This window comes from Triplophysa rosa, linkage group LG21, assembly GCF_024868665.1.
Source record: "Triplophysa rosa linkage group LG21, Trosa_1v2, whole genome shotgun sequence".
In the NCBI taxonomy this organism is placed as follows: domain Eukaryota; kingdom Metazoa; phylum Chordata; class Actinopteri; order Cypriniformes; family Nemacheilidae; genus Triplophysa; species Triplophysa rosa.
In genome coordinates this window covers 16,335,070-16,348,648 of record NC_079910.1, presented here as the reverse complement: position 1 = coordinate 16,348,648, position 13,579 = coordinate 16,335,070, and the positions used below count along the sequence as shown (strand labels likewise).

At 38.4% G+C, this 13,579-nt stretch overlaps 1 protein-coding gene across 1 annotated transcript in view; it reads right to left on the bottom strand.

The window, feature by feature from the left end:
- Positions 1 to 13,579, bottom strand: part of bltp3a (bridge-like lipid transfer protein family member 3A) — a 40,897-nt gene that overhangs the window by 20,239 nt on the left and 7,079 nt on the right. Inside the window, exons 2-13 of the mRNA XM_057362906.1 lie at positions 9,428 to 9,590; positions 9,095 to 9,133; positions 8,272 to 8,363; positions 7,852 to 8,041; positions 6,311 to 6,451; positions 5,543 to 5,713; positions 4,753 to 4,933; positions 4,578 to 4,664; positions 4,263 to 4,424; positions 4,012 to 4,148; positions 960 to 1,101; positions 611 to 804 (exon numbers count right to left, since the gene is read on the bottom strand). Coding sequence (XP_057218889.1) covers positions 611 to 804; positions 960 to 1,101; positions 4,012 to 4,148; positions 4,263 to 4,424; positions 4,578 to 4,664; positions 4,753 to 4,933; positions 5,543 to 5,713; positions 6,311 to 6,451; positions 7,852 to 8,041; positions 8,272 to 8,363; positions 9,095 to 9,133; positions 9,428 to 9,590 — 1,699 coding nt within the window. The remainder of the gene's footprint in view (positions 1 to 610; positions 805 to 959; positions 1,102 to 4,011; positions 4,149 to 4,262; positions 4,425 to 4,577; positions 4,665 to 4,752; positions 4,934 to 5,542; positions 5,714 to 6,310; positions 6,452 to 7,851; positions 8,042 to 8,271; positions 8,364 to 9,094; positions 9,134 to 9,427; positions 9,591 to 13,579) is intronic.

The following is a 13,579-nucleotide window of genomic DNA, read 5'->3' as shown; positions in this document are numbered from 1 at the left end:
GCAGAAACTCCAAATACGCACTGCAGAATAAGACCATAACACACTTAGTAGTAGAAAATGCCTAAGGACATGTTTTTATCACTGATCCTCAAACCTCCTCAGGTATTTTTATGATAATAAAGTATATTTATAATGATCATGTTTGACGGGTGTTGCTTTTTCAAATGCACGTTATAAGCGACTCAAACTCGCACTGCTTTTAGATCGAGCAGCATTTCCTACTGATCCCAGAGACGTGCTTCACGGACAAGCTACGCATCAATAAAATAAACGATACCTTGCATTATCGCAGCCAGCTCGGTTTCAGCAGGATTTGGTGGTAACCGCGGTTAACCGGGCACATGTCTATTGGGAGTGACTACCAATGGGGGCGAAGCCAATGGACCTCACATCATCCGTCTCTTATCAGTTACTCCAGTGGACACTTACTTATTTGTTTATAACTGTTACTAGGACAACCAGAACTAGACACGCCTCCTAACGACCTCATAGAAAGAGACAGGCGACACACAGCGACAAAGTTACTGGCATGGTGAACGCAGCTTTGGGTAGAACCATACAGCCTTTATTATGAATTTCTATTCAAAGCATTTCAGATCTCTCTGTTTACCATCAGTTGTGTTGCATCCATGCGAACATCGATATGTTCGTCACTTTTACTGCTGTCTTGGAGGTGGTAGAAGGCTCTGACTTGATCCAGTGTCCTGTGTAGACCCCTTGAGAAGAGAGTCATCCACAGTACACTTGGAGCATCTAGACACAGCTGTAGACCATTCAGCTTGGCATAAAGGTTAGAGCAGGGTACTAAATGGAAGGAGAAAAAATGCAATGCAGATGAATTCTGTCACACGTGTACAGAGAAGCAAACAGATTCCATGCTGGAGAGTTTCTACAAACGTGCAATATGTTTCTATAAATTTATTGATTAATGAATGTAATCAAAAGCGTAGCTAACACACCAGGAAGTCCAGGGTTATCAGGGAAGTAATATTCTGTGAATTGTAGGTGAATAGCAGGCGTGTTGTCTGGCAGATTAAGAGATTTGCGGTTACAAGATAACAGCGACTGCGTTCTCTTGCTGTGACGCCCCCCGGTGGACACCTATGGCAACAGAAGGCATATAAAAGGGATAGTTCACCAAAAAATGAAAATTCTGTCATGAATTACTCACTCTCTAGTTGTTCCAAACCTGTATAAACTTCTTTGTTTGGCTGAACACAGAGAAAGATATTTGGATGAATTCTTGTAACCAAACGCATTTTGCAATAATGCATTACCTTTGTTGGTGAGGATGGCCCCAACCTTGTCTGTGTTTAAAACAAGTCTTAAAACACGTTTTTATTCATTGGTTTTTACTCAGGTTGAGAGCTGTGGTCTTTCTTTGTCTTTGTAGTACCTTATTGATGTTAATATTTTCTACAGCACTTTGGTTAACTGCCGTTTTAAATGTGCTTTAGAAATATATTAAACTTCAACTTTTCGCTCCGCGTGCGCTGCTTCTCTCCCACCAAAGACGCGCAACCTGAAGAGCAGCAGCACGTGTTTACTTTAACAACAGTAGTGCAGACACGCAGAGCAGGTAACTCGACGCACAACAATAAACAAAATGCAGTAATATTAAAAGTATTTGTATCCGTCAGTCTGTTTACTGTTTCCTATATGTCTCCAACCTTTCAACCAGATTTGTGATATTTTATGAACCATAACATTTATATCTAAATAATAACAAACTTATTGTGTGCTTGTGAAATATGAATCATGTGGGCTCATTATATAGGCCTACATGGATCAGATTTTACCGGACGAACACTTCATTGTCTGTATACTTTTTGCTGGAAAACAAAGATGGTTCTTTTACAAGAAATCCAATGTACACAATGGGTAATATAGTCACAGTTCTCCGATTTATTACGTTTGTGGACTTAAAGTGCAAATGGATGTTATATTGTGAATGCTTGGCATGGAGGATTTAGCAGTGTGAGCTCGTCTGGATTTCTGAGTGACGTGCAGTATCGTAATAAAGGTATGTTGCGCCATTATGAATGTGTGATCTGATTTGGACTCCTTACACAGATTATTATATTACTGCTGCTAGAACACATATTTGATAAAACTGTGTTCGGATATCAATGGGAAACAGTGTGTGATGTTTATTACAGTCATTGAACAAAAATACTTAAAAAGTTGAGAAACAAAAATACGTAGGGCTCCTAATGGTAGCACAAAATGTCAGAACACCGGCTTAACCTAAAACCTTGTGAGTTATTAACACAACTCTGTGTTTATATGACAGTTCAGACGCAATACGACACGAAAATGAACTTTAGTTCTCATGTGCTATGTGACAGCTGGTGTCTTTGCGAGTGCACGCTCATGTCAGAACGCCCACACATAATCAACACGTCTTTATTTATCGCAAAGCATATCGGCGTAATTTTTCATATCGGCCCGATGTCGATATTTAATTTATAAGCCACTATCAGCCGATAATATCTGCGTGGTGATAATATTGTGCATCCTTAATTACAATGTTAGTCAAAAGTGCCCCAGAACTGTTTGCAGTCCTACATTCTTCCAAATGTCTTCTTTTGTGTTCAACAGCTCAAACAAAATGATAACGTAACTTTTCCTACTATGGTAGTCAATGGGGTCCGATAACTGTTTGGTTACAAGCATTCTTCCCAAATATCTTTCTCTGTATTCTTATATTTTCTTATATTCGCTAGTGACTGAAAAGTTCAATAGTTTAAATGAATCGGTTCAAATGAGTCATTCGTGTGCGAGTCGTTCTGAACACAATGTGCGTTCATACTGGCGAACTCGCTGTGTACAATATACGCTGATTTAACGATCCAACTGCACAGCTAAAGACATTACAATGATGTACGTCATGTTAATTTAAGAAATTTCAAGAAATTAAACGTACTTGGATGCAAAACAAACAGCCTGTCATGGCTCTGCTTCATTTAGTCATGTTTTTCTTGGTCCTGTAGCAGAGCCATGACAAAGTCTTTGGTTATGTGTGGAGAGAAACATATTATTGTCCTTTTGACAATAATATGCGTTCTCTCCAGTGTCTTGTCATTGGCCCCGCCCCTCTCGTTTCATGTATTGCCTCCCTGCCGTGTCTTATGTTTCACACCTGCCCTCACTCGTTATCCTTCGTTTGTCTTACCTTTAAATGCCCTCATGTTTCTTTGTCCTGTGCTCGTGTATTACGTTTGGTCTGTGTACTGTGTTACGTTGAGTATTGACTGTTTTGTGCTATCCACCTTGTCCAGTGTTCCTGTTCCCAGCCTTGCCCGTCGTCTGTGAGTTTTGTGGTTTACCCTTTCGTGTTTTGATGTAAGACGTTTGGTCGTGTCTTTTAGTTTAGTTTTTTGCTGTTCTTGTTGTTTTGCCCCGTCGTGGGAAGTCTTTTGTTTTGTTTGTATTCTTAGTTTTGTTATCCCCATCGTGGGTGTTTTGTTTGTGCAGTGTTTTGGTTCTTTGTTTAAATTAAAGTCTTGTTAACCCCTTCACTGCCTGCCTGCATCTGGGTTCTCTCTTCCAAGAAAGTTCGTGACACAGCCGTGTAACACAGGCTGGCTCTTGTTCCGCAACTCTTTTTAGCGCCTCAGTGTGCTGATAACGAAACAGCGCCTCCACTGTGGCGTAATGTCGCAACTGCAGTTACAAATGACAGTCTGTTAAATGCACGCAGCATTTCTTGTGAAGACACCCCACATAATTTTGGTGAGAGTCTGAGGCGGCACGACATTTGACTGAGGCGGCCGCCTCCAATTTCTCTATGCAGGAAAAACCCTGCCTTTAAGATCACATGAACGGACACCGGTTTGTGTACCCTGCAAACATTTCTTGTATGAAAATTTCCTCTTTTCCCTCTATGCATTGTGCACATAAGGCACACAGTTGTTCTACACATTTTAGTAAACATTACACATTTTGCTGATATATGAACAAGCTGCACTCTATTAATCTTCATTGTGCGTGTGTAGAGGTAATTTAGACCTTATGGATGTCCAGGTCATCCACACGGATCACCATACAGCTGGAGCGGAGTCTCTTCAGAGGGGACAGGGCTTCTGAACCCCGTTGTGACGTCTGACCTGGTTCAGGGCTAAAACTGGACGAGGCATCCCCATCTCCTGAAACAACACACAGTGAGACCCATTCATAATCCAATAACATTAACAAAGGCCAAGATTAAAACCGCAATCAACGATATCTGCAACAAGGAGAAATTCTGCAGTCGAGTTTACCCTTGACTTTTTTGGCTGGAGAATCTTTAGGCGTTTCTGAAAATGGTCCAGGGATGCCCAGATCCTCCACTCTTCTCTGGAACTCCTGCAGCAGTTTGGCCGCCCACTGAGCGCGAGACTCCATCGCCCCGCAGTGATGCTCCCAGTGCCGACAGCCGTCACCTGTACAGCAGACATCACATTAACACCAGACATCACTCATCTGCACATGATCTGCCTCTACAGTTTCTTTACAGCAAGTGAAAGCATCAAACACAATATCACACAGTAGATTTTACCTAGAAGTTTTGAGAAATGTCCCGCATTGTTCCTCACCTGGTCTGTGGAAAGGGTAGTAATCGCAGCCCAACTTCCGGAAGGTCAGCTGCATTGCACCCTGGGTGCCTGGAGGCGGAGCTTCATCTATGTGTGGAGGTCAGATCACAGGAGTGCGTTGTTTTTACAGTATCTTAGCATGGCAAACCACTAATAAGGTGAATCATATTCCTACCGGGATCTGAAGAGCTGTCGTTGCAGACATGAAGGTCAAGACGGGAGATGAAGGTGTGGTAGGACGATTCTTTGACGTCGTGAAGGTCAAAATACTGGGCCAGTGTGCTGGGGGTCCCGGCCGCAGGGGAAGGAGGCGTTTCAGTCCACAGAGAATGAATGCCAGGAGAGGGAGGGGCGGTCTGATGCACACATACAATGAGACATAAAAACACTCGGCTTACTGTTCATGAACAAATAACTGCCAGTGATTGAAATGAAATAGGTTAGCCCTGGGATCAATTAATAACATCTTATTAACACTTAAAATGTAAAACTTCTTTACAATAAGCTGTTTCGTAAAGACAATTGGATCTAAAGGCCACACTTATCTTCAGGATGTTTGCTCAAAACTTGAGTCATGCGGCATGAGTCAGCAACACACAAGCAAAATCTGCACAGCAAAGTTGCCGAGCAAATCCAGTCTGCGCAGATAACCAAAAATTCTATATAAACCACTCTATCAAACTCAGAAGTACTTCTGCAACAAGGCTTAAGGTTAAAATTGATATAATATTATTTGAAAGGTGGAGACAGGATGTGGACTGTATAAGCAGCAAAGCACGAAATGTTGAAGCAACAACCAGAGACTTTTGACTGTGCTTAGAACTGCTCTGTGTTTACCAATTCTTGACATTTATTCGACACATAAATGTCAAATAAATGTAAAAATGTAAGAAAACGTCAAAATTATATTTACAGTAAATGCAAAACAAAACAAATAGATGATTCAAATGTTGAATTCAGCCTACCTGTAGTGTCTCAGCAGCCATGCTCTTACTCTGCTGGGCAGATTTCTCCATGGCTTCACTCAATGATTTGGCGTAGTGGATGATGGCTTTGAGCTGGGAGTCTGTCAGCACCCACAGCAGGTCATCCAGTATAAACAGCAGCTTAGAGGCCAACACATTACAGTCCTTCACCTGACATGAAGAGTGAATAGAAACACACATGTCATGTTATGTCAAATGAACAAATATAAGTTAAGGAATGATAATAGTGACAATAAATGTAAGACTGATATTTAGTTTTATTTGAACTAGTTTATTTTGTATTCTCTTGTCTCATAGCAATGAGCCAGTATGAGTTCCATTCCCTCACCCATTAAGTAGCAGTGGCAAAATGAATTAAGGCGATGGACACTGAAGAGTGATGTTATTGAGCCCTATTAAAGGGATAGTTCACCCCCCCCAAAAAAAATTCTGTCATCATTTACTCTCCTTCAAGTTGTTTTAAATCTGTATCAATTTCTTTGTTCCGACAGTATGTTCTGTTGAACCCAAAAGAAGATATTTTGAAGAATGTAAAGCAAACAGTTCTCGGGCACTTTTTACTACCGTTGTCATTTTTCCTACTATGGTAGTCAATGGTGGCCAAGAACTGTTCATTCTTCCAAATATCTTTCAAGAACAAAGAAATGTATACAGGTTTGGAACTACTAAGTGAGTAATTCATGACAGAATTTTCATTTTTGTGTGAACTCCCCTATAAGCAATTCTGCAGACAGAGTAAAAACGTACCCTGCGTTTGAGAGCGATGCGTATTCGTCCTTGATTGGTAATGAGACGGAGCGGCGTGCTGCCCAGATCCTGCTCTTCACTCTCTATAGCATCAGCCTCGATGCGCAGACTCTGCCAGTTGATCTCCTTGAATGTTAGGACCTGTAGGAAGCCAAAGACAGTTTAAGACAGAGCAACCATTAAAAAAATGTATCACAGAAATCACAACATACGAGGATGAGGCTATAAAACATGAAAAATCAATGAGATGAGCCAATGCTTCGGCGAGTCTTTTTGCTATAGAATGCTATATAGAACAAACATGAAAACTTAAAAGCCTAAAGAAGTAAGTTATACCCTTTTTGGGGGAAAACTTGTCATTTAAATAAAGCAACTGGCCGATCCCAATTCTTTAAGCTCTATATAACTGATATGAAGGTACTCTGATGACTATCACTGTTAGCCTTCTTACCACAGATGTTGCCTTGTTTGTATTATTTACAGCTATTATGCATACTATTATAACAATAGAGAATGAAATAAAAAGCATAACAGTAGAATAAAAGCAGAATAATGTTCATTCTACAACAAGCAATTTAAAATGCTTAGAAAAACAAGGATTATGCAAAACACGATCCATATTGGGACACAATAATGTCAAACTAAACAAAATTGCAATCTGTAAATTCAATGCGAGTCCATTTGTGAGATCGTCCAAATTTAGAGAGTACTGATCGGCCAGTACGGAACATCCCTACTACCAACATTTTGGTTCAATGGCGGCGCAACTCCTGTAGCCAAAGATGAGCAGTACTCTAACATTAGTGTGATGCATTTCTATTTTTACATCTAACTGTATTATAGCCTGAGAGCGCCACATTTATCATTTATATGACCTGGCAACCTCAGTACTGTCCATCTATAAAAACAATTTGTCTGATTACATTATCTAATGCTGGTCTGGAAAAATATTAAAGGGACAGTTCACCCAGAAATGAAATTCTGTCATTTGTTCTTGACTCTCATGCCTTTATAAACTGGAATGATTGCCTCTTTTGATCATGAGAACATTTTGCTTGGTCTTTACCATGGCATTACTACGAATGGGGACTGGAGCTTCTAAGCTTAAAAAAAACACCATAAGTGTGTCAAGCTTGTTAGTCTATTATATTCAATAATTTGGTTGATCGGGTTCACACAATCTTTTGAACCAATGACTTGTTCACTAACAGGGCTGATTCATAACAGACGACAGAATTTGCATTTTTAGATGAACTGTCCCTTTAAGAGAAGTGTTCTTATACGCATGTGAGCACGTCCTGTGAGCAGAGAAAAGTAAGTGAAAGAGGAACTAGAGTGTTAGGACAGCTGTGATCTGATAACTGCAAGTGTTCATCGGTATTGCTCTCTGTCACATTTTTAGGTTTTTTTGCATGATAATGTTATTAGTGTAGACCTAACCCATATAAAGTACATGTACTGTAGTAACCTTTAAACAAACACCTGCTCCTAGCTCACTGAAAACAGGTGGAAGTGTGTGAGATAAAGATGTATCTCTGTACCTCTCCTCTCTTGGGATGTGTGACGCGTGTGTAACGCAGGTCGCTCTTCTGCCACTTGGGATTGAGGCTGCAGCCCTGGAGCTGCCAGAGCTCAAAGGAGGCATGGAACGCTCGGGCCTGCACTTTAATCGTGATGGAGTTGATGATCACAGACATTCCCTCAACGACCTTCTCGGCAAAGCCATATTCACTGTAGAGTCAAGAAACAGACCACATACATGCATCAAACAGGCTCTGATGAACAATAGTCATGGTCTTCAAAGTTTAATATACAGAAAAATTACCAGAAGAAACTGAGAATGATGCAAAATACAGATGTGAAGGAGAGCACAATGCATGTCAGCATAAGGTGCTGTGTTTCCATTAAAATTGACAAATGAGAAGCGTTCTATATGTTTGATATACTAAGATCACACTGACCTTTGACCTGCAGTAATGGCAATAGGGGAGGGGCCATTGGGGGGCCGGGGTTCCTCACAGGTCCTCATTTCAACTTCTACTTTGTCCAGGAACTTTAGAGAGGAGAAACACAAGATAGCAGTTTAGTCATCACTAAATAAGTTTAACACAGAAGAAATGGAGATTTTTTGTTGAAAATGAACAACAACATCCAAAGAGGTGTGTTAAAGGAGTAGTTCACCTTCAAAATGATGTCATTTACACGCCCTCTTGTCATTTCAAACCTGTTTGACTTTCTTTCTTCCGCGGAACACAAAAGAAGATATTTTGAAAAATGTTGGGAATAGAACAGCACAGCCCCCCATTCACTTCTATTGTAACCAATGCAAGTGAATGGGGGGCTGTTAACAACATTCTTCAGAATATCTTCTTTTGTGTTCTGCGGAAGAAAGAAAGTCAAACAGGTTTGAGATGACAAGAGGGCGATGACAGAATTTTCATTTGGAAGGTGAACTACTCCTTTAATATGGGAAGTTGTAGCTGTTTAGTGTATAAAATACAATAAAAGCAGTGCTTTTTTATTTTATTTAAAAGTACATTATTTGTCAATTAGATATCATTACGGATTGGTTTGGAAAGTGGAAACACTCTTCTGTAAACTACTGATGAACAGAATAAAAATATAGTTTAGAAAACCACACTATCAAAATATTGTCAAATGAAAGGTTGTTTTAGAGAAGTGAATGCAAGCAGGAGATCATGTGATAAAAGAATGATAACTTGACTGAAAAAAAGAAACTTAAATGAGAGTTTAATGATGTGACATCGATGGGGAAATTCTCACCAAACATATCGGGCTTGTCTTCAACTTCGTCCATTGTATCTGGTGGGGGAAGAATGAGATTTCAATTATTTAATCATTTCATAATGTTCCTTCAAATGTAAATCCTCAATCATGTAGGGACTCAGGAAACAAAATTGTTATATAGGACAATTATATTGACTCAAAAATGATTTTTACACAAACAAATGTACTCAGGTAGAGTATGTTTCTGAACTAACATGATGCCTATGGTTCGGACCTGAGACAAATGGCAAGCATGATGTTTAAAATACACTTTGTCTCATGCTCTATTGCTCGATAACAATGAAAACGGCTCCAGGCTCTCTCACAGACCCGTATAGCAGCCTTGTTGCAGTAGACACGGGTGACAGCCAGCCAGGTGGGCAGATCCAGCATGTTCTGCAGGACCTCCTCGTCCAGCTCCAGGTTGGACAGCTGGCCCTCTCCTTTCAGCGTGCTCAGGTTGATCTTATCTGGGGAGAGGTTTTTTGTGAACCTACGGGTGGCAAAACAAGCATTGTTATTATCTTTTAAATGGCATAATTTGGCCTGGGTGAACTTGCTTTCCAATAACTAAAACAAATTCTACTTTGTGGAGAAGCGCACAGGTTATTTATTCAGTGCAAATTCTCCCAACTATAAGCTTTTACATTGACATTTGTATTCTTATGGACACATTTTCTTTGTTATCACAAGTGTTTTTGGTTAGGTTAAAACTACAAATTATCTAAACTATGTAGACGAAAAAATCTAATAATTTAGAATCAGCATTTAAGACAGACATGGGACTATAAGGAAAGTAAAAGCAGCTATATGACAATAAAGCATTGTAGTAAATATACAATTTCCATTTCAATTCATACTTGCAATGCTCAATTCCTGGAAAGTCTATCATTTATATTTTACATTCAAGTGATTAAATTGTTATTGTCATATTAGCCATTGCAACATAACACAACTGTTAGCAAATTTTAACGTCGTTTTAAATGACATTTTTTGCTTTTTAAATGTTACTAACTTACTATCCTTTCAAGCTTTTTCACACAGGTATAAATGTTAATTCATGACTTGCTTTTTGCAACTGTTCCGGTGTACTTCACATTTCCATCCCCCTCTGGGTCATCTATATTTTAAGGTAATGAGGTCTGAGCTCAAACTGCTTTTAACCCCCATCACAAAGACGGTCATTGACTAACTGCGGGTAATAAGATTACAAGAGTCCTTCAGTAAACCCACGGGATCATTTCTAACCCCTACCCTTAAAACCTGCTGTGATCACAGACATAGCCACACTGAGCACATCTAATATTAACACATCAGCGCTGAAGTCTATTTCTGCCCCCAAAAAACAAACAAACCTGAGAATCACTATAAATGCACTGCAGAGTGTTTTATGTAGAAATGTCAAAGATTAAACCAGTTTATGAACCAATAAGCAAAAATTACAGTATTTCCAAGGCACCCGTTTAATACATTGCAACTTTGATATGTGCTATAAAAGAGGATTGTGACAAATCAAGAGATCATTTAAGAGTGATTATTTTATTATAAAATTTACTTTTTGTAGGTACAGTATCTCACGTAAGTGAGTACACCCCTTACATTTTTGTAAATATTTTATTATATCTTTTCATGTGACAACACTGAAGAAATGACACTTTGCTACAATGTAACGTAGTGAGTGTACAGCTGTTATAACAGTGTAAATTTGCTGTCCCCTCAAAATAACTCAACACACAGCCATTAATGTCTAAACCGCTGGCAACAAAAGTGAGTACACACCTAAATGAAAATGTCCAAATTGGGCCCAGAGTGTCAATATTTTGTGCGGCCACCATTATTTTCCACCACTGCCTCAATCCTCTTGGGCATGGAGTTCACCAGAGCTTCACAGGTTGCCTGGAACCTGGACTCCACTGGAGTCCTCTTCCACTCCTCCATGACGACATCACAGGGCTGGTGGATGTTAAGAGACCTTGTGCTCCTCCACCTTCCGTTTGAGGATGCCCCACAGATGCTCAATAGGGTTTAGGTCTAAAAATCATAATTTTTGTTTCACACTGTAAAAAGTGAACATGGGTGTTTGTTGGAAAGCTAAAACTATTTGAGTCTATTTTACTTAGTCTTTTGCTTCCCGAAATGTAACTCAGAATTGTACACTTTTTAAACTCAACCGCACAGAAATTCTCGATTACTCAAATTTCTCACTTTCAGCCAACGTAAAATTTCCCTTTAAGGACACAGGTTCTCTGATGTCATGACGCACGGTTTTATCCTGGCTGTGAATATTTCTGATCAGCGGCCATCTTGTTTTTCTCATCGGACTAGGATAGAAGGTAGGTTGGTAGTTTGTTTCAATTAAAATATTAGATATTTCAACGTTTGAATACGTGTTTCAGGTGTTTGTAAACATGAATGCATCGAAATAACAGAGATTTGAACTTGCTTGACCTTACGTTTGCAATGTACAGGTTGGTAATGGACCCTGTTTGCAACGCAGTAAAATTAAGTTAGATCAATGTGAATTGTAGGGTTGAATGAACACAAACCAAGTTGGAAAAACTTTTTTTAGGTGTTATACCTACAAAAGTATTATTTGTACATGTATTTAGGAAAAGTTCAAAAAACATGTTTTTGTAACCTTGATTTTTATCAGTTTTCAGTTCATTCTTGTCATGCTGTCAGTCTTTCACATTGCTATTGGATGACTTTGTGTCACTCCTGAGGTTTGATTTTGTTGAAATTCAGAAATGCTGATTTGAAATGAAAATTTGGAAAGGTCTCTTAATTATTCACTTAAAAAGTAAACGTAAATGTTTCATTGGTAAACAGAAGTGGAATAAACAAATGACAACTGTCCTAGTCCTAAATTATTTAAAGCCAAATTACTAGAGATGCACCGATACTAAATTTCTCCACCGCTAGCGATTGGAAACAAAACTGATACCGATTATTCAGAGTGATGTATGATGATAGCGATTTTGAAAGCCGTTAATAAAGCAGACTGTCCATTTTAATTTATAGAACATACATAAACACTCGATTCCGTATGTGATTGTCATATTAATATTATTTTACATGTTCTTGTTGAGGAAATGCAAGCATTATGCTTGGATGAAAGTCGGCTCGATGTTTGTGAACAATAACTACGTCTGAGGAATCTGCGCAAACAGATAAGGGCACACAGATAACAGTGCTAAGCGATCATGTTTATTTAAGCGCTTTTTTGTGATAAACATTATAATGAAAGTAATTTCAAAGTTCTGTAAATCTAGAAGCTAAGACATTCTGATCTCAGTTTTCATTAAATAACGTCAATCATCGCATGCCATCAAATAAAGTAATTGAATTTTAAATATTAAAATATTGAGATTTATAATTTAGTAATTTGTTAACATAACTGTATGTAGCTTTAGAGTATTATCTACTTTTCCATTTTATGCCTGCATTCCACACTTACATCTGCGTTTTCCACATCGTGGCAATAAGAACCCAATACATTATGGTTACGCATGGCTCCAGTGAAATGATTATTATGCCACTTTGATATGACATAGTTTGCGTAAAACTCACCCGTTTTCCTCCTTCAGAACACTCCCACAACTCGTCTTTCAAGTGGTCATTTCTGAGCGCGCTGCAATTGGCACAAAGGAAATGAATGCTAGATCTGACCTAAAATTTCGTTCCTGATACGCTTTTAAAAACTATTAATAATTCTTTATTAATAGTAAACATTAGGGGTGTGACAAGAGCCTTATCTCACGAGAACGAGACAAGATTTTTTTACTTTTTTAAAGAAATCCTCAATGATGAAATATATAGGGAAAAACAGTCTTTTATTCATCTTAAAGAGTACATAACATGAGATCATGAAAATGACATTTCATGCAGTGTGTAATGTTGCTGTGTTTGAAAGTAAGCAGTCTGCCAAGTTGTAAATCCGAAGGTGAATGAATAATAAAGTTATTGGCTTGGAAAAACGGGAGTCGACTCTGAATCATGCTAGGGCTGCAACTAACGATTATTTTAATTGTCGACTAATCTAACGATTATTTTTTCGGTTGGTCGACTAATCTAACGATTATTATTTTTTATTAATCTAATAAAGATTTTTTGGATTACTTTATTAATCCTTTGGCAAACTTTGCAAATAAACAATAAATTCTAGTATTTTCTTACATTATAAAGCAAATCATACTTTTTACTCCACTACATTTTATAAATAAATATTGTTGTTTTAACATTTTAATCCGTGTTTACATTAAAATTACCATCTTCTTTTAATTAAGTAGTTTTAATTTTAAAAGTAAAAAATACTGATATTTTATGTACTTAAGTACTGTATTAAAGGTAAAAAAAATGTTTTATTGCACTTATGCTTTTTGTTGTCCTTATGTTGTTCCAATTGCTTCCATTGTTTCCCTCATCTGTAGGTCGCTTTGGATAAAAGCGTCTGCTAAATGACTAAATATAAATGTAAAAACA